At 35.6% G+C, this 27844-nt stretch overlaps 1 protein-coding gene across 4 annotated transcripts in view; it reads left to right on the top strand.

Moving 5' to 3' along the window:
• Window positions 1–27427, top strand: part of ZC3H13 (zinc finger CCCH-type containing 13) — a 92328-nt gene extending 64901 nt beyond the window's left edge. Inside the window, exons 11-20 of one of the 4 annotated variants that reach the window (XM_044913550.1) lie at window positions 4242–4433; window positions 8456–8539; window positions 8886–9447; window positions 12682–12785; window positions 13126–14319; window positions 15293–15814; window positions 16887–17036; window positions 18114–18314; window positions 20694–20857; window positions 25833–27427. In XM_044913550.1, coding sequence (XP_044769485.1) covers window positions 4242–4433; window positions 8456–8539; window positions 8886–9447; window positions 12682–12785; window positions 13126–14319; window positions 15293–15814; window positions 16887–17036; window positions 18114–18314; window positions 20694–20857; window positions 25833–26003 — 3344 coding nt within the window. In that variant the 3' untranslated portion in view covers window positions 26004–27427. Of the gene's footprint in view, window positions 1–4241; window positions 4434–8455; window positions 8540–8885; window positions 9448–12681; window positions 12786–13125; window positions 14320–15292; window positions 15815–16883; window positions 17037–18113; window positions 18315–20693; window positions 20858–25832 lie in introns of all 4 variants that reach the window. The other 3 variants (XM_044913549.1, XM_044913552.1, XM_044913551.1) reach the window with 3 other exon arrangements.
• The last annotated feature ends 417 nt before the right edge of the window (window positions 27428–27844 follow it).

Raw genomic sequence — 27844 nt, 5'->3', positions numbered from 1 at the left:
ATGATATGTCAGAAGGACGATCATCTGCTTCTGAACCCCAGTTGACCGTGGGTAACTGAAATCACAGAAAGTGAAGCCACGGATGGGGAGACTACTATAAATCGTATATTGGTAGATGTGTAGGTATTCCAGTCTTTGTTTTTGAACAGTGCTTCTGTGAATAACTGTGTGTCACTAAATAATATCTTTTTAAAGTATTTTATTTTCTACCACTTATTGTTGGTGTATGGAAATGATAATTGATATTTATATATTAATCTTACATTGTTATGTTTCTCTGTTTTTGTAGGAGATCTAATTAGATTATCTCAAACATTTATGTCTGGGAACAGATTTGGCTCTTCTTTTCTGATTATTATTTATTTACTATCAATAACCTGCTGATCATCTTTCAATATAGTATTGAATATAAGTAGTATAATGGGCTTCTTTGCTCCGTTTCAGATTTTAAAGTGTTACTGTTGGCATTTTACCATTAAGCATGTTGTTTGTAGATTTTTAGCAGATGTTTTTTATTGTTACAGATGTCCCCTAATTTCCCCAACTTAGCTCACTTCTTTCATGACCATTTTTTCTGTATCTTGAGAAGGTCATAGTTGGTCTCTTTAACCTTTTACTTATATATTTCTTTAAAATTTAGAACTATCCTGGCATTTCAAAGATAAATGGAATTTTTTCATTTTTTTAAAGTTCTAGATTAGGTTAAAATTTGATGTTGAATTAAACATCTGTGTTTTCGGGCGCCTGAGTGGCTCAGTTGGTTAAGCGACTGCCTTCGGCTCAGGTCATGATCCTGGAGTCCCTGGATCGAGTCCCGCATCGGGCTCCCTGCTCGGCGGGGAGTCTGCTTCTCCCTCTGACCCTCTTCCCTCTCATGCTCTCTGTCTCTCTTTCTCTCAAATAAATAAATAAAATCTTTAAAAAAAAAAAAATCTGTGTTTTCAATTGAGATTACATATAATTAGTGGAATGATGGTAAATATTTAACAACAAACTCTTCAGAAAAAGTCCTGACTTTTAGCTTCTGCCAATTTTCATGGTATAAATATTCTTGCCGTAGCAGATTTTGAGCTACTGACACGATTGGCTCTTTCAAGCCAGCGTGAACTGGTTCTAGCATGCCACTGCATAATTCATTTTTTGTGTTTTTCTTGTTTGGTTTGGGGATCAAAGTTATACTAGACATAGAAAATGTGTTAGGTAGTGTTGCTTTTTTTCTCTGGAACAATTTATATATGATTAGTTATCTGTTCTTTGACAATTTAACAACATTTGTCTGTTAAACATTGTTTCCTATTTTTCTGATGGTTGTGGTTTTTACTACCAATTGAGTTTCTCTTAAGAGTTCCAGATTTAGATTATTGTAATAGTTGTAGTTTGGTTTTTTTCTTAAAGCAGTATAATAAGTTATATTTTTCCAGGAAATTTGTTTTCAAATTTTTGATACAAAGATGTCCCAAAATTTGTTTTTTTAAATCTCTTTTATATCTGTAATTATATTCCCTTATTTTTCTTGCTCAATCTTGCCAGAGATTTGTCTGTTTTGAGTCTTTTCAAACAACTAATCTTTGGTTTATATTCTTTTGTATCTCTTTTGTTCTATTAATTCTACTCTTAGTTTTTACTTTGTTATGAAATGTGTGGTAATTGTATTAGTAACCATTCTAAACACTTTGTAAGTTTTAATATGATTTCTTCCTTGACTCATGAATTAGGTAGAAATAGGATTTTAAATTTCCAACCATAACTTTTTAAAATAAATCCCCTTCCTTAATTTTAATTGTTGTCAGAGAATATTTTAAAGTCGACTCTTTGGCATTTTGTATTTGTTAAGACTTAGCTGTGGCTCAGAAATTTATATAATGTTCTGTGTGTGCTTTTAATTGTTGGATGCAAAGGGTGTCTCAGATCAAGCTTGTTAACTATGGTTTCAAATCTATAATTATTTTTAGTCTGCTTTTTCTAACATTACAGAGAAGTGAGTGAAATCTTCCACTGTCATTGTGAATTTGTCGATTTCATGTAATTTGATCAATTTTCGCTTTGACTGTTTTAAGACTTTGCTGTTAGGTGTACATAAGGCAAATTATTTCTTTTATCATTGCAGAATGACCCTCTTTATCCCTAATAGAGCTTTTTGTCTTGAAGGCTATTTTACTAACATTTCTTTTGGTTAATATTTGATAAGTATCTTTTTTCATCCTTTTAGCCTTGCTGTATCTTTTTGTTTTAAATGTGACTCTAAACAGCATAGGTTAGACATATGTTGAATCTTCTTATTGTATCTTCTTTGATTCTTAACTTTTGGATTTTTCATCTCTCTATCTTTTGTTTCCTGGATCATATCCTCAGACATACCTTTTTTTTTAACTAATTATCTCTTAGCAGCATCTAAGCTGTTACTTAACTTATTCATTCCTAGATGTTATATGTAGCTCATTTCTAGTTTCTAAAAAATGTTTTAAATTTCTTCCTTGTGGTCTTTAATTATACTGATATTTTGACTATTACAATACATTGCAACAGTATTTAGAATTGTTCTCTAATTCTTTGAAGGCTCAAAGCCTATTATGTATAATGTGTGTGTATGTGAGTGTGTGTGTGTAGATCTGCATTTTGTTAAACCACTTTATTGAGATATGATTGACATACCAAAAGCTGCACATACAGCTTCTATACATTTAATGTATTCAACATGATGAGCTTGGAGATAAGTATATGCTCATGAATCCATCACTACTATCTATGCCATTAACATATCCATCGCCTGCAAAAGTTTCCTCTTGCTCTCTCTTTACTATTTTATATGTGTGTGATGAGAACGCTTAACATAACATCTACCCTCTTAGCAAAATTTTTGACTTTCCAATACAGTATTAACTGTAGGCACTGTGCTGTACTGTAGAGCTCTAAGTCTTTTTCATCTTATACAGCTAAAGCTTTGTACCCTTTGACTAATACCTCTGTTTCCTTCTGCCTCCAGCCCTTGGCAGTTAACCATTCTACTCTCTATTTCTAAGAGTTTGACTATTTTAGATTCCACATATAAGTGGTATCATGTACTGTTTGTCTTTCTGTGTATGACTTATCTCACTCAGCATAATGTCCTCCAGTTTCATCTATGTTGTCTCAAATGGCAGGATTTCCTTTTTTTTTTTAAGGGTGAATAATATTCCATTATATGTATATACCACATTTTCTTTATCCATTTGTCTATCAGAGGGTATTTAGGTTGCTTCTGTGTCATGGCTATTGTAAATAATGCTGCAGTGAACGTGAGGTATCTCTTCCAGAGCCTGATTTCAATTCCTTTGGATATATACCCAGAAGTGGGATTACTGGATCATACATGGGTCTATTTTTTCATTTTTTTGAGGAACCTCTGTACTGTTTTCCTATAGTGGCTGTGTAGCTTTGCATTACCATTACCACATTCAAGATATTCAGTTGTATATCACAGGACTCCCTGTATTACCCCTTTATAGCCACACTCAAATCCCCTCTTTTGTCCCTAACCCCTGGCAACCACTAATATGTCCTCCATCTTATAATTGTTATTTCACAAATGTTACATAATGGAGTCATGCTATATATATCCTGTTGAGATTGGCTTTTTCACTCAGCATAATTTCCTTGAGGTTCATCCAAGTTGTTACATGTATTAATAGTTTGTTCCTTGTAGTATTCCATGGTCTGGGGATACCACAGTTTTAACCATTCACCATTGAAAGACATTTGGGTACTTCCCAGGTTTTGGCTTTTATACTATGAACATTCATTTCCCACATTTTTAAATGAAGATTTTTCAGGCACCACTTAATGTCAACAAAATACCTTGGTTCTGTATTGGAATGTTTTTGCTATAAATTGTAATCAAAGCAGTAATATGTATCAACTTTTTTATTTTCATATTTCTGTGAATTAGATATGAACAGATAGTTTTCATTTTTTGTTTTGTTGGGTTTTGGGTTAACCAAAATGAACCTTCTTGCTTCATGATTCCATTAAGACTTTTTTTATCGATAGAAAAAACTGGGACTTGGCTTACCTAAGCCCATCATTAGACAACTTGGGTGTTTTGATTCAACATTTAATATTCTTTTCAGTAATGATTACCATACTTTGAAACACTAACACACCTTCTTTACCTGTATGTTTTTTGGGAAGAAAGATTGTGACTGATGAAACTTGTTTAATAAAGTGTATGTGTTTAAACATTTGTGTGAATATCCTTTGTTTAGGAAGTCGAGGCACAAGAGGTTCTCAAATTGATAGTCACAGTAGTAGTAGCAACTATCATGACAGCTGGGAAACTCGAAGTAGCTATCCTGAAAGAGACAGATATCCTGAAAGAGACAACAGAGACCAAGCAAGGGATTCTTCCTTTGAGAGAAGACATGGAGAGAGAGACCGTCGTGACAACAGAGAGAGAGGTTTGTCAAATCGCATATTATTCAATAATGACCAACAGTGATTGGGAGAATTGTCTTCTAAAACCCTTATCAATTTACTTTTTAATACAGCTTTTAAGACTTTTGCTTGTTGACACATTTGAAACTATTATATTTACTCATGTAATCTTCCTTGTTTACTTAGTATAAGAGAGAGTATGTAAATAGCTGGCTACCAGAGTACCTGTTTGGCAACAGAGTAGGTACTGAGGTGTAATAAGTACTTGCACACCACAAGAACCTAGGTGCCCTACTTTATGTCTCTCACTTTAACCAGATAGCTTACAACCCTTTAAAGAATGTAGATGTGCCCATTCTAGGCATTTCTGCTTCAGGAGATACTTTCTCACCTGAGTATCCTGGACACTCACTCACTAGCTGTGATAATAAACAGAGTCTTGTAAGGGCTGTCAGAAAAACAAAGGAAAAAAATTGATGATGGTAGGGGTGGGGGTGGTTTGAGGGAATATTTTATGCATGTTCCTTCTTGAGAATTTGCAATACTTGCTTTAGCTAATTTTATATTCCTGTATATCTTAAGCTAAACATTTTTGGTTACTGTATTAGATTCTACTCTATTAGATCTACCCTCTTAAATCAGTTTTGAAGCAAGATTACTCAAAGTCATTTAAGAAGGGTTTATAAGTACTTTCTTTAACAAGCTTTTATTGTCTATATGTATTAGGGCCTTTAAACTCTTTAAGATTTTATGAAGGTCTTACTAACTTTGGCTGGTTACTACAGTAAGGTTTGCTATAATGCTGAGATTAATATACTACAAAACTTGATTGAGTAGGAAATTGAATAATGATGTTTTATAGTGGGCTGAATCACAAAGGTAATAGTGTATATTGATATGGACAGTAATGAAAGAAGGAAGTCACTAAGAGACCATGTACTTTGGGAGTATAGATGAGATCAGACTTGGTTGAGTTGAGTTTGTTAGAGTAAGCCTAATGCATTTGGGTTAAAAGATGTGTGTGATTTCCTTAGTTACAGATGAGGCTGGAGTTTATATGTTGTGTGTTGATATCTGAAATTATATCCTCCCTTACGCTGATTCACCTCTCTTTAACACTATGTCCTTGTAATGCTATGCTTTTTTAATATCTCTTCTTTCTCTTTTTTTTTTTTCCTAGTTGGATATCCTAGCTCAGGTTTTTTCATCTTATTCCTGAAATTCACTAGTAACATTTGGTTTCAATCTTATATTTAGTTCTCAACCATTCATGTGTTAAGTTTCCGGGAACTTTGATAGTTGCTTTTTATATATTCCCAGACTTACTATTGTAAAAGATATTAAGTCTGGGAATATATATAAAATATCCTTTAAAATCCTTTTATCTTTATAATATCCCTGTGAATGTAGGTATGACAAGAGAATTCACATTTCATAACTTAGGAGATTTGGGCTAGGAGAAGGATAGTTGATTTTTCCACTATTACAGAGAAGTAAGTTCCAGAGCTGGAATTCAGACTCAGATCTTCTGAATGCAAGTTCTGTCCTCTTTCTCTTTTACTTTACTATAACTACTTCAATAAGAATCAGTTGTATGATTGAAATAGAACTATATATTTGAGGTTACTGATATATTCCACAGTGTTTATTGAGTCCTCATGCACTTTGCTAGGTTCTTGAAGTACCACAGTTCTTGTGCTTATAGAACTTAATGGGAGGGAAGATACCCCCCTTACACCCAGAAAGAGAAATGACTATTGAGTGCAGTCAAGGACACAAAGAACGTTCCCAGATAGAAATAAAGGATAAGAGAGGGACCTAATTAGATAGACTGTGTATGTAAAATTTGGGGAGATGACATTTATGCAGAAGCATAAATGCAAGAGAAGAAGCTAACATTACAAAGATTGAGGGTAAAAACATTCCATACAGAGGGAAGAATATGTGCCAGTTCCCTGAGATAGGAAATACCTTAATATGTCCTAGAGTTTGGAAGAAAACCAATGTGACCAGAGTATGATGAGCAGTAGGAAGATTGATAGAGGTTGAGGGTAGAGATGTGCCCAGGCACCTTGTTCTGTGCTTAGGAATTTCAGTCTTCCCTTTAGTTCTTCACAGGCTGATTAGGTACACAGAGACAGTTGGAGTTTGGTGAATGCTAGCTACTACTGTATGAAGTTCTGTGAGATGACAGAGGAGCAGATAGTCCTGAGATCAGGAAAGCTTCCCTAAAGAGTTTGCTAGGAGGAACAGTGGAAGAAACACTTTGGCAGGGAGAGGGTATAGCATGTGCAGACACGCAGGACTAAAAGAAACAAATGGCTGTAGAGTAGAGTAGTAATGAATTAAGGTGTTGGGAGTAGAGGTATCCCATAATTGGTAGGGAAGGAAAGAAACTGGGAAAAACGACTGATGAGGGACTATAGGCCAGGTTCTAAATAGCCTAATAAACCAGGCTAAAAATTTTGATTCAGTTGCCTTTTCACTGCCTACAAGGCAACTGCTTTTAAGCAGTTAGAAAAAATAGAGTTTTCATGAAAAAAGTATGTTAAGTCTGGGGAAGGACTGAAGACAAGGGTAACAACCAGTTAGACTGTTGATGACAGACATCTAAGAAGAGGTGATCAGATCACAAGGATGGAGAGAGGAAATGGAATAAAGAAATATTTTGAGAGTGAAATTGATGGATAACTCAGAGATTTCCAGCTTTCATGAATGGGTATGTCATTCATTAAGATAAGGAAATAATATGAAGAGAAGAGCATCTTTGAAGAACATATTTTGGGGAGAAGATTAAAAAAAATAGTTTAGACACATTAAAGTGATGTTCTTATATCCTCTTCATTTTCTTTGAAGTAAGAGACATTGTCTTTTTCATTGGGGAAAATAGAATTTTTATCTGTCAAAAAAAGAGTAAAATAGTTTATTCCCTGACATTGCTATAATCAGAAATTTCAAGTATGAATTACTACAAGTTGCAGTATTGAGTTTCACGTTGTTTTGTAATCATTGTGACATTAGTATGACCCCTAACCCAGGAATTCAGACAGTCTAAGACCATAAATGTGTAGCATTTGGGGAATCAAAAGTGGACGATAGAACCATTTTAAATTTAAGTTGGCTTCAGCAAAAGTAAAAAGGGGTTTAAGAGAATTGACTTCTAGTCCTGATGTCCTAATAAATCTGCCATCTCTGTGACTTTGGCCAGTCAACTTCTGGACCTTAATTTCTGTGTTTTTAAGAAGAAAAGGGCTGGACAAGGTTTTGTTTTAGCTTTAAAATTCTATGAACTTTTGTATTGATATGTAACCTCTAAAGAGTAATTATGCGTAAGTCCTGCCTTTTTCATCTGTGATAAGATAGGAAATTCAAATTACTATATTGATTGAACCCTTCCCTGGAAATATCCTAAAGTTATTCTGCTTAATAAGTTGATGTTAGATATTCCACTTGAAAACCTATTGACCATATTGTAGTATGACCTTTATGACTAAGCCATAAACCTTATTACATAATACGAAAATAGAAACATCACACAGTAGCCTAGATCCTACCACAGTGAACTACTTTCAAAAATGGCTAGCTCTGTGGAAAAGTTAATGCCATTTCTAATACATTTTTTGGTCCCAGACTAATTTCCTGCTCAGCTGGGCATTTGGGCAGCATGTATTCATTTTCTCTGTGTTTATATGATTCATGTATTTAAAAAAATATATTTATACAAAATGTGATGAGATGATAAGTTAACATTTTTAAGAAAACAGCTCTTCATCTGAGTGATGAGTTATATGATTAAATAAAACTTTTAATTTATTATAAATATATATATCACTAATATGAAACACTTTACATTTGATTACTTCAAGATTGCTAAGCATCAGTACCCTTAATATTCTAGTTTATGATAAATTGATATTGCAGCAACAATTATTGACAGATGTTTTGTTCTATATTTTCCTCACATAATAGCTGCACTTTGATGTGTATATATTTTGGCCTGAAATTAGAGGTGTGACTTACGAGGGAAATTTTTTTTTTCCTTCAGCTCCTATGTTCTACACCTCCTGCTGCCCCTATCCTTTGCCACCAGTGTTCTCAGGTCCTGCTGGGGGGACAGAGAAGATCAGAGGTGAAGGGTAGAGATGGCAGAAAGTGGGGTTGGAGCAGTGGGCTGGAGGTAGGGTAGGGAGCATGCAGAGAAAGATCAAAGGTGGATCAGTGGGAGGTGGGAAGGGGGTTGATGGGGAGCAGAAAACATGTTAGTTAGAGGGCAAATAAAACTTACCTTTAAAAAAATTTGTAAACATCTAGGGGTGATTATTTGGATGATTAACTTAAAACGTAAATATAGTACCTGATTTATATTTGCTGCCAGTGTGACCCTATACACAGATAAAATTTAAGATTTGCCATACTGTCTTACCAATAGGTTATCTGTCAAATTAATCACTGACAAAACTTGATTTTCATTGTAGATCAAAGACCAAGCTCACCAATTCGACATCAGGGAAGGAATGACGAGCTTGAGCGTGATGAAAGAAGAGAGGAACGAAGAGTAGACAGAGTGGAGGATAGAAGAGATGAAAGGGCTAGAGAAAGAGAGAGGGAGCGAGAGCGAGACAGAGAGCGTGAGAGGGAGAGGGAGCGTGAGCGGGATCGGGAAAGAGAGAAGGAAAGAGAGCTGGAAAGAGAGCGTGCTAGGGAGCGGGAGAGAGAAAGAGAAAGAGAAAAGGAGAGGGACCGTGAAAGAGAGCGAGATCGTGACCATGATCGAGAGAGGGAGAGAGAGAGGGAGCGAGATAGGGAAAAAGAACGGGAGCGAGAGAGAGAAGAGAGGGAGCGAGAGAGAGAGAGAGAGCGGGAGAGAGAACGAGAGCGAGAGCGGGAACGAGAGAGAGCGAGAGAAAGGGATAAAGAACGAGAGCGTCAGAGGGATTGGGAAGACAAAGACAAAGGACGAGATGACCGCCGAGAAAAGCGGGAAGATACCAGAGAAGACCGGAATCCCAGAGATGGACACGATGAGAGAAAGTCAAAGTAAGAATGAGAATGAATCAGTTCTTTAAAGTTATATTTCAGTAAAGAGTTCAGAAAGTTTCATTTAATGCTTTTTAGTGTGCCCCTGATGTTCTGATAATTCTTTTTGCTCTCTACATTTTCCTGTATTTTAATTTTATTATATATATTTGGTGTTTAAAGTCTTTTGAATTGTCTAGGGGGGAAAAAAAAACACTTTCTCATTCTATTTCTGTAACCATGGATATAATTAATCATTCTTGTTTACTGTGCCATTTTTGATGACATACTGGCTTATTCAACTTCTATAGACTTGTTAAGGAATCCAACTAAAGGTGATAGAACCAGTAAACTTATATCTCATCATATCCACCTTATAACTAGTTAATGGAGTTGACCAGTCACCAGGAGATACTGCCTGTGCTATTCCTGATAATCCTTCATGAGTTTTGTGTACTTATTAGTCTGGAGTCATTACCCCCAGCGCCAGAAGCATTCACGTGTCTTAAAACTGAGGGAAGCCCTGCAACCACTGCATGGCTAAAAGATGATGAGAGATAGGAGTTGTCCTCTCTTGAGCTGTGGAGTTATAGTATATTACTGGGCTCAAAGATGTGTTATTATTTCAGATATCTGAGGACAGTTTCTCTTTTTCTTTTTTTCCCTTTTTTTTTTTTTTTTTTTTTTTAACCAAAAAGAATTTATTTGCTCAGGTATCTGGGAAGTCCATGGTTGGTGTTCATTTTTTCTGATGTGACTATATTCAGACTTCCAAACAAAGTATCGGGAATGCTGTCTATCTCTACACTCTTTTCTTCTGTGTGAGTTCCAATCTCAAAAAGGTTTCTCCAGATGATGGCTAAGATGGCCCGAGCGTATGCCTATCATCTTCACAGCCCTATCTGTATGTTGGGGCTCTCATTAGTTGAGGAGTAGACAAGAGAGCTAAGTCAGTCACTGTAGCCATGAGAATTTTGGACTCATTGGTCAGTTTTGAGGTTTTAATGGACATAAAGCCAACTTCATTGGAGTTAACTGCCTTTTTTTTTTTTAAGTTTGCTAAAACAAACTGCAGAAATAATTTATATATTCAATTCCATTGCTTCTGCCTCCAGTTCATTTGAATCATGGTGAATACAGCTCCCTTCTTTAGGTTTTTTTCATCACTGCTGTTGTAGATTATGGTTACGGACAAAGAACATAACACAGAAGTGGAGGCTTCTTCTGTTAGGTCTTGGCTTCCCTTCATCTGCAGCTAGGATTTTCTATAGTTCACTGACTGGCTTCCCTTTCCCCACATTAAAAAAAAATTCTTACATTAACATAAAATTCAGATACTACCTTAACACATATAGGCACACAGTACATATTATTTCTCTTCCCTAACCTCCTTAAGCTAAGATTGAAATCTTTGTTATTTATCATTATCCAGTCCTATGCTTTATTTTTCCATGATTTTGATCTCTGCTTACAGTGGCAAAAATTTCTGGTTCTTTGTAGCTGGACAATCTAAACATTGTAAGAACCCCAGAAACTTAGGAGTCAAACAGCTCTATAACAATAACTAGCTATCTGAAATTAATATCTTGATATGTTTATCAGTTATATTGTCATCTCAGTAGTTGAATTTATCCAGAACATTTTTTAACCCCTATTATGTAGAAGGTTTTATTTGCTGAATTGCCATACTGTTTATTTTACTCTTAATTTTGTTTCTGTAGCTATTTCCTTGAAGTTAAAGTTCTTTTTTGTGTATTTTAATTAATCACTTTATTCTGGTGTATCAGTTATCTCTTGCTGTGTATCAAACCACACAAAAAATTAGTAGTTTAAAACAACCATTAATCTGCTCATAATTCTGTAGATCAGCACTTTTGGCTGGGCTCCGCAGAGCGATTCTGCTGATCTCACTTGGGATCACTCATGTTTCCAGTCAGTCAGATAGTTCAGCTGGGTTTGGATAACCCAGAATGGCCCCACTTTTACGTCTGGCATTTGGTACTGGCTGTTGGTTGGGGCATCTCTTTTCTCCTCCACATGACCTTTCATCCTCCAATAGTCTAAACTCTGCATATAATGATGGAAACATACCCAGAGGGCAAAAGCAGAAGTTGCGTTACCTCTTGAGTCCTGACTTTCCAAACTTACACTGTGTTCTTTCACCACATCCTCTTGTCATAGCGAGTCAGTGGGCCAGCCCAGATTCAAAGAATGGAGAGATAGATGGCCTAATGATGAGGAGCTCTGGATAGGGAATTGTATGAGCTTGGACTTGTAAGTTGTCATTCTAATCTCCTTTTTTCCACCTGGTTACTCATCTGTGTAAATGAGCTGTCAAGGAGATAGGTGTGCTGCAGTGTTTTTGCCACTTTTGACCATAGTATTTATAAACAATGTTAATTAAAAAAAAAAAAGTGGCCAAAATTTAATGAGAAAATAGGAAAACACTAGGATAATTTAAGTACCAGAGATAGAAATGACTAGTCACTTAGAACAAGAAATATAGTGAACATATGAATTATTTTATTAATTTGCCACCAAGCAAGTGATTTAGTTCTAAGAAGAGGTAAGGAACCAATTTTTCCAGTATACCCACAACATGACTGGCACTGGGCTTATGATATAACTAATTTAAATTCATGTCTTTTTAACTCCAAAGCAAATACTAAATTTTCTCATTTGGCTTCCCAACATAAAGTACTTCTTTATCATAAAAATGTAAAATTAATGAGTTAAGTTTTAGTAAAGGGTACATTAATATATTAATGCCTCTGTTGTATGTTACCATCTTGTAGTAATTAAATCTGGTGATTTAATGAAGCAAGACCTATTGCCATGTATTTTTTTTTTTTTTTTTTTTAAAGATTTTATTCATTTATTTGAGAGACAGAATGAGAGAGAGAGCACATGAGAGGGGGGAGGGTCAGAGGGAGAAGCAGACTCCCTGCTGAGCAGGGAGCCCGATGTGGGACTCGATCCTGGGACTCCAGGATCATGACCTGAGCCGAAGGCAGTCGCTCAACCAACTGAGCCACCCAGGCGCCCGCCATGTATTTTTAAGTCCACAATTGTGTGTCTTAACAAAGTGAAGAATTTTATTAAAGATACTGAATACCTTTTGTATGATATAGCTCTGACAATATTGCTCTCTTACAATTTTATATTCTAGTCATAGAAAGAAATAATACTAAAAACTAGTAAAGAAATTGCTTTTTCATCCCTTGGAAGTTTATAAGTTATATTTGTCCAACTTAGGAAACGCTATAGAAATGAAGGGAGTCCTAGCCCTCGTCAGTCACCTAAGCGCCGGCGAGAACATTCTCCTGACAGTGATGCGTACAACAGCGGAGATGATAAAAGTAAGCAGAATATTTTCTGTTTCTATGTCCACGTCCCTTTATAGCCATGAGACCATTCTTTGGCATTAGTAGAAAATGATGAAGTAAGATTTAAAATTTTTCTTACTCTGCTGCCTCTGAATATCTCATGTGACTAAAGTATATGCTAGAAATACAGTTACTTTATCGTACTGGCACTGTCATTTCCTACTCTTTGTAATAAAGCCATGTCTTGAGTAAAATTATTGCCATTTTTAAAGTTTTAAAATGAAAAGTGAGAGGTTAGGTTATTATTTTTTCTGTGTAACATGCAATGTTGTTTACCTGGTGAAAGTGTGATTACTTTCATCTTTTTGTATAGATGAAAAACATAGACTCTTGAGCCAGGTTGTACGACCTCAAGAGTCTCGTTCTCTCAGTCCGTCACACCTTACAGAAGACAGGCAGGGTAGATGGAAAGAGGAAGATCGTAAACTAGAAAGAAAAGAGAGTTCAAGGCGGTATGAAGAGCAAGAGCTCAAAGAGAAAGTTTCTTCTATAGATAAGCAGAGAGAACAGACAGAAATCATGGAAAGCTCAAGAACTCGTGCACAAGACATGATAGGACACCACCCGTCTGATGATCGAGACACATCTGATCGAGCTCATGATGAGAACAAGAAAAAAGCAAAAATTCAAAAGAAACCAATGAAGAAAAAGAAAGAGGATGATGTTGGGATAGAGAGGGGTAACACAGAGACAGCATCTGAAGATGGTCAAGTATTTTCACCAAAAAAAGGACAGAAGAAGAAAAGTATTGAAAAAAAACGTAAAAAATCCAAAGGCGATTCTGATATTTCTGATGAAGAAGCAGCCCTGCAGAGTAAGAAGAAGCGAGGCCCACGGACTCCCCCAATAACAACCAAAGAGGAGCTGGTTGAAATTTCCAACAGTAAGGATGGCAGTCTAGAGGATTCTCAGAAAAAAGAAGATACGGCGTTCAGTGACTGGTCTGATGAGGATGTGCCTGAGCGGGCGGAGGGGGCAGAACCGGAGCACGCCGCCACGGCTGCTACTCCTGCGAGGACTCCTTCTCCGTCTTCTCTTCCTCCTCCTCCTCCTCCTGCGGCCACTGCTGCCAGTACCACTGGCCCGGCTCCTCTCGCCACGTCCGCTGCCGCCAGCTTCACATCGACCACCGCCATTGCCTCCTCTGCCACCCCCACTGGTACCGCCAACGAAGACTCGCATAGAAAGTGCCATAGAGCACGAGCGGAAAAAGTAGAGGCACCTCACGTTACTATAGAAGACGCACCGCATCGCAAGCCAGTGGATCAAAAGAGGAGTAGCAGCCTTGGGAGCAATCGGAGTAATCGTAGTCATACGTCGGGTCGTCTCCGTTCCCCATCCAATGATTCTGCCCATCGAAGTGGAGATGACCAGAGTGGTCGAAAGAGAGTACTGCATAGTGGCTCAAGAGATAGAGAGAAAACAAAAAGTCTGGAAATCACAGGAGAGAGAAAATCTAGGATTGATCAGTTAAAGCGTGGAGAACCCAGTCGAAGTACTTCTTCAGGTAATAAAATTGAATTATAATCTAACCAAGTGTTTCCTGTCTTATCATATTTTATACAGTTTTATATTTTATACAAATTATAAAGTAAATGCTGTGTTGGTTATGATATACACTGCCTTAAAGTTTAAGGAGCTTAAAAGCTTAACCATGCCACCAAAATGTTACCATTAATACCAACCTTATAATGGAGAGACTGAGTGACGTCCATCAGTTTAATATCAGGATGTTAGTGTATCTTGGTGGAAGGGCTTATGTATTCAAATCCCTTATTGATGCCTAAAATTTGTAACCTTCCTGCTCTTCTTCCTGCAGCCAGTGCTTGTTCTTTTGACCACAGAAAATAAGGTAGGGCATAGGAAGAGATCAGATAATGAAGTGATCAGTTCTGTTAACGCTTACCATTTTATATATGTATTTCTTGGAAGATATTTTGTGGTTATAGTGGAAATAAACATGTTTCCATGTCTTTTACCTATTTTTTTTTTTTTAAGATTTTTTGTTTATTTATTTGACAGAGAGAGAGAGACACAGCGAGAGAGGGAACACAAGCAGGGGGAGTGGGAGAGGGAGAAGCAGGCTTCCCGCAGAGCGGGAAGCCCGACACGGGGCTTGATCCCAGGACCCAGGGATCATGACCTGAGCCGAAGGCAGATGCTTAACGACTGAGCCACCCAGGCGCCCCGTCTTTTACCTATTTTAATTAGCACTTTAATGGAGAGAGATCAATTTTTCCTTAAAATGAGTTCCTTGAATAATTGGGAATATAGAAATATCAAATTGTAAGCTTTAAAGGACCCTAAGATGAAACTTTTTCTTTCTTTTTCTTTCTTCCCACTGAAGTATAGTTGACACACAATGTTACATTAATTTGAGGTGTTGTATAGCACAGTGATTTGACTTAAGCAGTGCTTGCCACATGCATAGCAACAGTGAAGCATTTTTTATCTTCTCATGTGTTAACTCTTTGTTTTAGATCGCCAGGACTCAAGGAGCCATAGTTCGAGAAGAAGTTCTCCCGAATCGGATCGACAGGTCCATTCAAGATCCGGGTCGTTCGATAGCAGAGATAGGCTTCAAGAACGTGATCGATATGAGCATGATAGAGAGCGGGACAGAGAGAGGAGAGATACAAGACAGAGAGAATGGGACCGAGATGCCGATAAAGATTGGCCACGGAACAGGGACCGAGATAGATTGCGGGAACGAGAGAGAGAACGAGACAAAAGGAGAGATTTGGACAGGGAAAGAGAGAGACTAATTCCTGATTCTATGGAAAGGGACAGGGACAGAGAAAGAGACAGAACTTTTGAGAGTTCTTCTCAAATAGAGTCTGTTAAACGCAGTGAAGCAAAACTGGAAAGTGAACATGAAAGAGACCTAGAAGGCACTTCCCGAGACTCTCTTGCTTCGGATAAAGAAAAAATGGATAAAGATCTAGGATCTGTGCAGGGATTTGAAGATCTAAACAAAGCTGAGAGAACTGAGAGTGTGGAAGGTGAGTGCCACACATTTTTGTCTGTTACCCTGCTCCATTCCTTTCAGATTATATAGGAAACAAAATATTCTCTGAAGGCACTATGCTCCAGCCATCTGTGTACCCTCTCTTCCCATTGCCTGGTAGATGTTTGCCCTATTATCTGCATTTATGTTTAGACATATATTTGTACAATGAAGTCATTAAAGTTGGTCACCTTAGAAGCGAATTGGTGGAGGCCTAAGGACATTATTATAGAATTTAATAGAATAGAAAATTATAGGATGACTAGAAACATCTCATAGATTATTATATTTTATTTGCTGCAAATTTATACCTGTAAAGCATAGGGTTGCATTTTGATAACTAGTGTTGTAAACTCGCTAAAGTGTGTGGATAACTGCTGATTAGAAATCTTAAACATACTCTGTAGTTTTAGGATAATTTTAAGTTCACAGCTAACTCACCAGGTGACAAAGCTTAGCCTACGTGGTTGAGAAAAACTGGTAAGATAAATAAACTGTATGCTAGTGGTGCCAACAAAATATTTTTAAATTATATTACAACATTCTTTTAAAATTGTGTTGGGATAGGAAAGATGAATTGGGAGGTAGGGAGAGGATTAATGGCACTTTTACATTTTTACCTCCCTGCTGTAAACAGCTTCGTATCATGAGCTAAATGTTATGAACTAAGATTTAAGTTTCAAATAAATGTTATTAATAAGCTTGCAAGTCGTTTAAGTTAATGAGTTTATTGAAGTTAGTAAATTTGGATTTACTTGAAGTTTTATTATAAAAGATTAATGCACACAAGCAACATTAGTAAGTTAGTGGTACCTTTTGTTACATTTTAATTGTAATCTTATAACTTGTTTCGATATTGCTGTTCATACTGTGTTCTTGCCATTAAAATTAAATTTAATTCAGTTTTATTTTTTTCTTTTTGAATTGTCAAGTATTTTGAATAATTAAGAAACATAGTTTTCTAAGGAAAAAAATATTTTTCAGGTATTTTTAGTGTTTCCTCTTTGGTTTCACTTAGATGTCCCTTAGACGTGCTCTTTGACATGAAATTAATCTTTCCAAAGCAGGAGATGACGAATCCAAGCTAGATGATGCACATTCATTAGGATCTGGTGCTGGAGAAGGATATGAGCCGATCAGTGATGATGAACTAGATGAAATTCTAGCAGGTGATGCTGAAAAGAGGGAAGACCAACAGGATGAGGAGAAGATGCCAGGTAATCATTTACAAGGGTGGTTGAACATAAAAATTATCTGATTTATGGTATTAAGGTATTTTTTGTTCACTTTCATGCTGTGCGAATTAATGAAAAGCAATTAGAATTTTTCCCTTTATGTTTAAGACTGAAAGGCCAATAAAATGAAAATTATAGTCTATATGTTCTGCTCATTTTTAAGTAGACAGTGCCCATAAATTGGAAAGAGTCCCATTTAAAGTAGCCAAATTCTAAGATTTCCATTCTGCAGGTTAAGATGCATATTCTGTGACCTGGAATCTAACCAAATACTGATTGCCTGGCAGTGTTCTAGATGGTAGATATATGGTACAGAGCTTCAAAATTGTGGTGCCACAAGCCAGCTTTTGAAACAATCATTCAAAAATTTAGAATCGTTGAAATTATATTTAAACAGTACCTATATACTTCTATCAATTTTCTGAACTCAGGAATTATTTTCCCTTATAGTATACTTTATGCGTTGCCAGAGCTTATTCTAGTGACTGCACCATGAAGCAACACCCATTGATGTTCCTGTTGAGTCATCCCAGTTAGTCTGATTGTTATAACCTTTTTTTTTTAAATCATTGTGAGGGTCTTTGCTTTGTCTGGGTATGTAAAATATTAAACTTTTATTTTGACTTAATTTTTTATATATATCACAATTTTTTCTACTAATGTAAAAGGTATGTATGATTATCTTTTTTATGATATGCCATTAGGTACTTCTAAATAGAATATTACTTTGTTAATTTTTTCAATTGTTCCTTGTCAGTGGATGGATTATTTGTTCTCCGTATTAATAGCCACTGCCTGAGTTACTTATAGGAATGCGTTTGGGTTTTTGAGTGCTTGCCTGTTTTCTTTTGGTGAGGTTTTTTATTGTAAAGGTCCTTAGATTCTAAGTATTAGTCTCTATAGGAAAGCTTTCGTTTTAAGAATAGGACATTTTTGATTCAAAGGACTTGTTATTTAATGCTGTCTGTGTTTTGCAATTTCTGTTTCTCTAAAGATAACAACAATGCTATTTCTTGGTGTAAAAAAAAAAAAAAAAATCCTGTTCTTAACTTTTTACAGATCCATTAGATGTGATAGATGTGGATTGGTCTGGTCTTATGCCAAAGCATCCAAAAGAACCACGAGAGCCTGGGGCTGCACTGTTAAAATTCACACCTGGAGCTGTTATGCTCAGAGTTGGGATTTCTAAAAAGTTGGCAGGTTCTGAACTCTTTACCAAAGTCAAAGAAACATGTCAGAGACTTTTAGAAAAACCCAAAGGTAATTGCATTCTACTTTGTGCAGTGTCTGCTATAACTTAATTAAGTGCCTTTGCAAAGGGTGCTGTTCTGTTCTCATGCAGCACTTACCATATAAGAACTGGGTTTTTGTTTTTGTTTTGAGGACTCACTTAGGTTCTTTATTTAAATCTTCTTTGAAATTTTAGAAAGGAATTTTGACCATGAAAATTAAAACCCACAGAAAAGTTACAAAAATAGCACAAATGAGCTTTCTTACCGTAATTACTTTTTAACAGGTAGGTTCAAATGTCAGAGCCCTCAGTGGTGTTCCCAAAACTAAACAAAGCAGAGCCTGGAAGAGTGAACTAGATATTTTTCATATCTAAGTAAACTGGGTATCTTGGCAACCCTTTCCCCTGGAAAATGCAGAGTTCTAACCAAATGCAAATGTGTAGGTTGAGCCTTTAACGAAGGGATAAAAACTTAGAACTTGGTGTCTAGACCAGATGGTCTGGATTCCTCAACAGGCCCACCACTTATTAGCTATTATTTAATCTCTATGTGTTAGTGTCACCACTTGTAAGCTGGGAATAAAACCATCAAATTCATAAGATCGTTAGGAGGAGCAAATGAGGTATTATAAGTAAAATACTTAAAACAATTCCTGACATTTAATGGCACTCAATAAATACTGACTGCTACTATTTCGTTTGAAAATATTTTATCACATTGATTTGAGACCTTATGGCAACAACTTTTCACTATTCTACAGTTTTTTTTCTATTTTATCTGGTTCCTACCTTACTAATACTTTATTAATGGGAGGGGGATGACTGAATAGTAAAAAGGAAAGGAGATAAAACATTAAAGCAACATTTAATTTTATATCATGTTTGTGAGAGTAAAAAAAGTTTAGGTAAAAAAAGCTTTTTACTAATACAAAATTGAAAAAAATTGTTTTGTTTCAGGGTTTTTTTTTTTTTTTGACTGTTAGCATAAGCAATAAAACTCTTTGTTTGACATGTCCCAATGAACATAGAATGTATGTACATGTAACAAATTATAACTGTGAATGTATATTAACTTGACAAATGACCAAACTCTTGGATTCCTGCCCCACTCTTTTTACCGTGTTTGGTTGGCTCTGTGACCTTAAGCAAATAACTCCTGTGGGTATAAAATGATGGAACAAAACCCCTAAGGTCTTACCCACCTCTGAAGCTATTTGCTCCTATGACTTTGCTAACTGTAGAAATGCAGTTTGGCCCTAACTTAATGACATACATTGTAAAAGGGAGTTAATTGTTGCTTACCAATCAGATCTCTCCTACTTTTTGCTGTGATAGCTTTATTAGAGAAAGAGAGAACTGATACATGATGCTCAATATAAGTTTCCTAAGGAATGGGACTTCGTCTACTGTTGTATCCATTGTCTAATGATCTTAGACATTCTTACTAATTATGCTAGTGCCTAGAAGAGTACCTGGCACACAGTATGTACTCAATAGGTATTTGTAAAATAATTGGTACTGATTTTTTCCTTCCCATTTGGTCTGTTTCAGTGCCCCAGTACTGAAGAAAGTATATCCCTATGCCATATGTAATTTTTTAAAAAAATTCTAAGATTGAAAACCAAAAATTTTACGTGTATACTGAAATTTAAATTGCTTCTGTCTAGGTTTTCTGTGTCTAGTGTGATAGATTTAAAAACAAGTACAGGGGTGCCTGGCTGGCCCATTTGGTAGAGCCTACAGCTCTTGTTCTCAGGGTCATGAGTTCAAGCCCCATGTTGGGTGAAGACTTACTTTTAAAAAAGAAAAGGTACAACTAAAACAGTCTTGAATAATATGTGGTAGTCATTTCAAAACCACGAAGAAACTGGAAGTTTAACCATGTTATACTTTCTAGGGACATGTGCAAGTGTGTGTTTTGTATTCTGTTTTGAAAGCAACTTTGTTATTGTGTATAAAAATGCAACTGATTTCTGGATATTAATTTTGTATCCTGCAACTTTACTGAAATCATTTGTTACCTCTAGGAAAACTGCCTTTGCTGTATCCCCAAGGTATTGGACTATTGTGTTTTTATTTTCATTATCTCCATGTATTTTTTGTTTTCCTCTTTCATTTCTTTGTTGACCCATTGGTTGTTTTTAGTAACATGTTGTTTAGCCTCCACGTGTTTTTTTCCCCTTATAATTTCTAGTTTTATACTGTTGTGGTCTGAAAAGATGCAGGATATGATTTCAGTCCTCTTAAATTTACTGAGACTTGTTTTGTGGCCTATTATGTATATTGCCTATAATTTTCACCATTGTTATGGTAACTTTGATAAAGTATAGACTATGTGGAATATTGAAGCAGCCAGTAACACTTTCCTATTTTAGGAAAACTTAATGCCTGTTTGTTTTTATTGAAAGATGCAGACAGTCTTTTTGAACATGAATTGGGGGCTCTCAACATGGCTGCATTACTACGAAAGGAAGAGCGAGCAAGTCTTCTTAGTAATCTTGGACCATGTTGTAAAGCGTTATGCTTCAGACGGGATTCAGCAATCCGGAAGCAGCTTGTTAAAAATGAGAAGGTACTGTTGTTTCCTTGAAAAAAAAAAAAAAATGCGAAGTGTATGCATTGTATGAATTATATGAATGGCATTTTTTTTTTTTTCATTTGATTGCTTTAAGGTGAGATTAAGGTCTCATCTGCTTTTATGAGTTCGGTTTCCTAGTCTTGTGAATAGCAATTTGTTATTCAAAATTAGATGCATAAAGAGTTTAAAATTCTCTTTCTGTGAAATATTTTCTTTTGTGAAGAGTTTCTCAAGATAAATTTTTAGTACGTTTCATTATCTAAACAAGATCAGGGAAAAAATTTTCCAGACACAGAGTGATAAGGATATTTATAAGAAGAAATAGTGTTTATGAGAATGTACCAGGTCAGAAGAAAGGGAAATAAATACAAGTGATTATATTTAAGCTTTTACTTGAGAAGAATAAAGGAAATTGAAACATAAGAGAAATAGAAATTTAGATTTGGGAGAGATCTGATCATGAGAAATTGAAAATGTCTTAACTTTTAAAACCAACTCTCTTAGGCTTTTTAAAGATTAGAGAAATATTCATTAGCTTTTTACCTGGGGACATTAAGAAAACAGTGCTAGCAGAAAGTGTACTTCATTAAAGAAAAAGTCATGAAAAAGCAAGGGATGAACTCAACTCCAAAGATTAAAGTGGAAACAGATAGGGCATAGGAGGTTCTTAAAGTCTTCCTTGATTGAAGGCCTTTCTCAGAACTACTTTTGACAGAGTTGCTACAGTCATTCTTCTTTGCACTCCCATTTCATGTACTTTGTATACTACTTAGTTCCCTGCATTCTGTTGCTTAGGTGCCCATTGCTCCTTGCAGCTTTTCTCAGTTGGAAATTTTCCCAAGAGAATTAAACCCCAGGTAGCCCTAATAAGCATGTAGGTAATGAATCACCTTCTCTTTTATGTATCTAGAGTGGTACTGCTTCCATCCTCAGTATCGAATTTGAAAAATAATCCATCACATCATTTTCTGTTGGCTCAAGTAGGGGACTTCATTTGAGAAAGGCTACACATTTCGAAGTCTCACCAGAATCCTGCCCCCTTTTTTATAAAAAATATTTTGTAACGTTCCCTGGTTCCTCTTCTGATATGCCATATGCTTCTCAAAAATTGTGACAACCAAAAATACCCTTGTAAAATTCTCCTTGAGCACTGTTGTCAGAACCTTGTAATCCTTCAGTACAGGGCACAGCCCATTAACTAACACATGACACGTTATAAAAAGTTAGAGTGGCACAGTATAAATGTCTTAAATGATCCATCTAAAGAAAACATTGTGAGCTTTCTGATTGCTCAGGGTTAAAAATATTTGCACAAAAGCTGAAGAGAGAACTGAAGAAAAATTAATTTCAGATGCTAGAGAATCTCATGAAAAATGCTAAGAAAAATAAAAACCTTTAAAATGTATAACTATAAAAGAAAAGTACAGACTAGGACCATTCATTGAGGAAAGTTGTATGACGATAAACTCATATTGGTTGGCATTGTCTTTAAATATAATATGTATTTTAAAAATCATTCTTTACTATATATCAGAAGAGATAGGTAAAGGATATGAAGAGAACACCTAGTTGCTTTAAATGAGTTTAACTCTCATTTGATATTATAGTTTTGAAAGAATGTGTAGAACCTGTAGCAAGCAAAAGGAAAGAAAGAATACCAAAAATAAATTAATAGGAAAACAGAAGTAGTAAAACCCAAAATTTGGTTCTGAAGAGATGAAAAATATTGATAATCCCCTACAAGTCTCACAGATAGTAAAAGGATAATATTGTAAAGAACTCTATGCACGTAAAAGGATAATATTTTTGTAAAGAACTCTATGCACGTAAGTTTGACAATTTAGAAGAAATGGATCAATTGCTCTAAAAGCCACAAGCACCAAAACTTCCTCAAGAAGTAATAGATAATCTGAATAGTCCTGTGTCTGTTTCATTTGGTTTTGTTTTTATTGTTGGAAAAGAATTCTCCACTCTCAGATGGTTTCACTGGCCAAAATCTGTCAAACATTTAAGTTAGAAAAAACACCAGTTCTACCTAATTTCTTCCAGAAAATTGAAGAGACAGGAATACTTCCCACCTCATTGTATGAGGCCAGCAGTACTTGGATATCAAAACTAGATAAAGACATCACAAGAAAACTACAGATCAATATCTCTCATGAACATAGTCATAAAAAAAATCCTCAAAACTTGGAAATCAAATCCAGCAATATATAAAAAAGACTACACCAGGACCAAGAACCATTTATCCTCTGAATGAAAGGCTGTTTTAATATTCTAAAATCATTCAATGTAATCTACACAGTAACAGACCAAAAAGAAAAAAATACCTCATCATATCAATTGGTGCAGAAAAACATTTGATAAAATTCAGCATTCCTTTACAATAAGAATTCTTAGCAAGCTAGAATTAGAGTCTTTTACTTTTTGAAGGGCATCTACAAAAACCTACAGCTAACATATTTAATGGTAAAAGTTTGAAAGATTTCCCAGAGAGATCAGGAACACGGCAAGGATGCCTATTCTCACTACCCCTACTCTGCATTTACTGGAAGTTCTTGCCAGTTCAATAAGAAAAGGAAATAAAAGGCATACAGATTGGAAAGGAAGAAGTAAAACTGTATTTATTCACAGACAACGTGATTGCCTACATAAAAGTTGCAAGGAATTTATCAGAAATGCTTAGATTTTATAAGTTTAACAAGGCCACAGGCTACAAAGCAGGCAAAAAGCAATTGTATTTCCTTATACTGATAGTGTATAGAAGTACCTGGGAATATGAAATGAAGGGGAAAAATTTTACCATGGCTCCCCCCAAAAAAGTACTTAGGTATAAATCTAACAAAACATGTACAGGCTCTGTGTGCCAAGAACTATAAAACACTGATTTAAAAAAAAAATCAAAGATAACCTAAATAATGGAGAGATACATCGTGTTCATGGATTGAAAGACTCAATATAGTTAAGATTAGGATTCTCCCCAAATGGATCTACAGATTTAACACAGTGCGGCAAAATCCCAGGAGGTGTTTTTGTTTTGTAGATACAAACTGATTCTAAAGTCTACGTGGTAAGTCAAAAGCAACAAGAATACACAAAATTTTTTAAAAAGATGAAGTTGAAGGACTCAGAGTACCCAATTCCAAGACTTACTATAAAGCCACAATACTCAAGATAATGTGGTACTGGCGCCAGGGATGAGACACTTAGATCGATGGAACAGAGTCCAGAAATAAACCCACACAAATATGACTAGTCAGCTGGGGGGGGGGGGGATTTAAAAATGGGGTGTGTTTAAAGTTTTTATTTTGAGATACTTCATCAAAATTTTAAACTTCTGTGAAAGAGACGGAGAATGAAAAGACATATACTGGAAGAAAATATTTGGAATCACTTTTTGGAAAAAGGACTTAGGTACTTAGAATATATAAAGAACTCTCAAAAATTAACAGAAAACAGGCAATCCAGTGTTTTTTAAATGGGCAAGACTTGAATGGACAGTTCACCAAAGAGGATAAATGGATATATATGGATAAGCACAAGAAAAGATGTTTGACAATATTAACCACTAGAGAATGCGGATTAAAACTTAGTTAGATACCATTGTGAATCTATTTTAATAGCTAAAAACCAAACAACAAAAAACCCCATGGTGAGGATGCAGAGCTTGAAACTGCCAGTGTTGCTGGTGAGAATGCAGAACGCTGTAGCCACTTTGGAAAAACGGTTTGGTTGTTTCTTGTAAAGTTAGATATGACCCAGTAATCCCATTGCTAGGTATTTACCTTAGAAGAATGAAAACTTATGTTCATATAAAAACCTGTCCACAAAAGCTTAGCTCAGGTCTTTTCATAATTTCCAACAACTGAAAACCACCCCAGTGTTCTATACATAGCTAACTGGTAAACTGGGGCATATCCATATAACGGATTACTAATTTTAATAAAAAATAACCAAACTGTCAGTACTGTTAACGACATGGATTAATCTCAGGAGTATGTGTCAGAAATCATACAGTATATAATCCCATTTATTTGATGTTCTGGAAAAGGCAAAAACGATTAGAGAGACCCTATCATTGGTTGTCAGGGGTTAGAGTTGGGCAGAGGGTGTGAACACAAAAAGGGACAGCAAAGGGAGTTTTCTGAATGATGAAACTTTATTCTGATTGTGGTCATGGTTACGTGAATTAATACATAAGTCTAAACTCACAGAACTACACGTAAAAAGTCAATTTACTGTATCACAACATATTTTTTAGTGTAGATGTGATCAAAGAACCACTGTTCCTTTAAGGATCCTAGAAAGAAGAGAAATGGCAGAAGGCTCGATAGTCAAAACTCACCTTATTTCATTTATGAACATAGTTGGAGAACATTTAACAAAATTTTAGGACAACAGCTTCCAAAAATGCTAATGTAGCTTTAAGTTAGAAAAATAGAGATACACATTTTAGCAGAAGGGAGGTAGTAGTTTCTCCTTACACTGCAGTGATCAGCTGTCTTCTAGAGAATTTGTTCACTTCTAGAGCCCGCATTTTATGGGATAGTAACAGACCAGAAAGGAGTGTGGAGTGTTCGGTGCTTCTCTTCAGAGGACTGAAAGGTTGTCATGGAAGAGTAAGATTGAATTAGTGTGCAGCTCTAAAGAAGAGATTTTATTTCAACGTGTTCAAGAATGTGCAGTGATTGTTGTTTGCTTTGTCATTGGAAATAAAATCTAGTTGATTACCTGTCAGGGATGGCTGAAGATTCCTACTTTAAGCAAGAGGTCCCCTTTTAAAGATTGCTTTCTTTTCTAAGATTCCTTGAATCTGAACACATTTCTTAATTTTGCTTTTAAATATCCATCCCAAATTAATTTTTCTTGCAGCTTTGTTATTTTTGTTAGAGGTTAACCTGCCTGTCTTTCCTACTGTTAACTAATAACATACATCTTTTAAAATTTGTTTTTGTTTTCTTCAAATTAGGGCACTGTAAAACAAGCTTACACGAATGCTCCAGTGGTAGACAATGACTTGCTGCGATTGAGTCTTCGGCTATTTAAAAAGAAGACTACTTGTCATGCCCCAGGACACGAGAAGGCTGACGATAATAAACTCCCACAGCCCAGCGTCCAGCAGGAACTGTGTGTGTCTTAGGACTGAATTCCAGTGACATTTCTGGGACTGTGTTCCTTCAGGATTGCATATTCTTTTTCAGAGTTCTTTGGTTTGACAAACATTCAGGACAAAGGCAGAAAAGATTTACCAGCCGTGGTAAAAGGGTGAAGAACAACTTGGATCTAAAGTTTAATGACACTAGTTTTGGCTTAATTAAGATTTTACATAAATTTTTACACAGTACTTGATACTCCTGCGAAATAATGTGAAAACATCTAGATTTAGCAGTTTATTCTGTACCTTTTGTTAAAACTGAAGATTTTGGAAAAATGGTTGCCACTGCTCTTGCAGCCTCTGAATATTTTTTATGAAATGGAGCTACTGACTTATGTTTTGGATCATCCCTACAGAAACTGATTTTATTCAGAATCAGTGTGTTCACAGAATGAATGCACACACTGTAATTTTGTGCTGTACAGAACTCTTGAAAGCGGATGCTTGGTCCCACATGCTGTGTTTGTGGGCAGACCTCCAGCAGGGGAGAGCCAAAGTACTTTTTTCCTCTAAAAAAATTCTAAAAAAAATTACTAATGGTTTTTTTTTAAATATATGTGCATTGTTACAATGTATATTGGACGTGTTTGGATTCTCAATGGTTTTGTTTGTTATCAAAGACTGTCTACTGTTTTTATTTTTAATAAATGTACCTTTCCTTTCCTTGTTCTAGATTCACTTTGCTCTTCATTGATCTTATTCCTGATGTTCTGAAACATTCGTCATCAATGCTACGTTTCATACTTCACATATTTTACTGCTCAATAATGCAACAGGAGTTGAGGAATATACTTAAAATACAGCTCAGTAATACTTGAAGCGAACCAGGAGTTAGCAAACCTTTGTTATCTGAGTTTTAAAATCCATTACCATCATATTTTTCAGAGCGTTTATAACCTTTGATTACATTGAACTGTCTAGCCTATAATATGTAGAATGACTTAATTTTTTAAAATTACAATATTTGTTTTATTCTGTGTGTATATATGTAACTCATGAAGTGGACTCTTAGAAGGATTTGAAAAGGAATCCAAGCTGCAGAATTTGTGGGCAGACAGTGGTAATAATAAAGGAAACCAATCAAAATTAAAATTTTTTTCATTGGCTCTCACAGGTTTTTTGTTAAAACTGTAATCCTGCATTACCTGGGTCAGTAGTTTTTGTATCCTCTAAAGGTAACAGTGGTACTGATGTAAAATTTCTGTTCAAGAAACATTCACTGTCTACTTAATTTATATCAGATAATTGACCCAGCAAAGGAAATGGTCTTATTTTCAAATGACTTTGAAAGTGTGTATGAGAAAATGGCAAGTGGGGGAGTGGGGGGGGAATGTAACCAGATTTTCCTGGTATCTGTTTCCTTTTCCAATTGGTAGATATTTTAAATAAAGAAAAAAAATTCTTTAATGACCCTGGAGAATAAATACTTTAAAAAATGACTTCCTTAGTAGATATTTGCTGTAGCGCAAGCATCTAAAGTCCTAGAACTTCTAATCCTATTTCCCAGAATTGTAGAACAAAAATAAATGGTTTTCCTCTTTTGTCCACTGACTTTAGGAATGTTTCACAAGTTATTCATTTACAGAATGAAAACTATGTACTTAAATTTGCCCTGTAATCAAGTTTGTTGCCTTTTCAGGTTTGAATGTCTTTGTTACGTTATAGAAGAAAATTTCAGAGCTATTCCTCTGAACATTGAGTCACAGTATTCAGAGCTTGACGTTCCCGCTGGGAACGTACTGTTAGGTCTCAATTTTTTTTTTTTTTAATCCAAACATTCTATGTATTGCTAATCATACCCTTAAAGTTCTTTAAAGCAAATCTTA

This window comes from Neomonachus schauinslandi, chromosome 3, assembly GCF_002201575.2.
Source record: "Neomonachus schauinslandi chromosome 3, ASM220157v2, whole genome shotgun sequence".
NCBI classification, from domain to species: domain Eukaryota; kingdom Metazoa; phylum Chordata; class Mammalia; order Carnivora; family Phocidae; genus Neomonachus; species Neomonachus schauinslandi.
The sequence above is the reverse complement of the archived record's forward strand: the minus strand, read 5'-3'. Positions and strand labels throughout refer to the sequence as shown.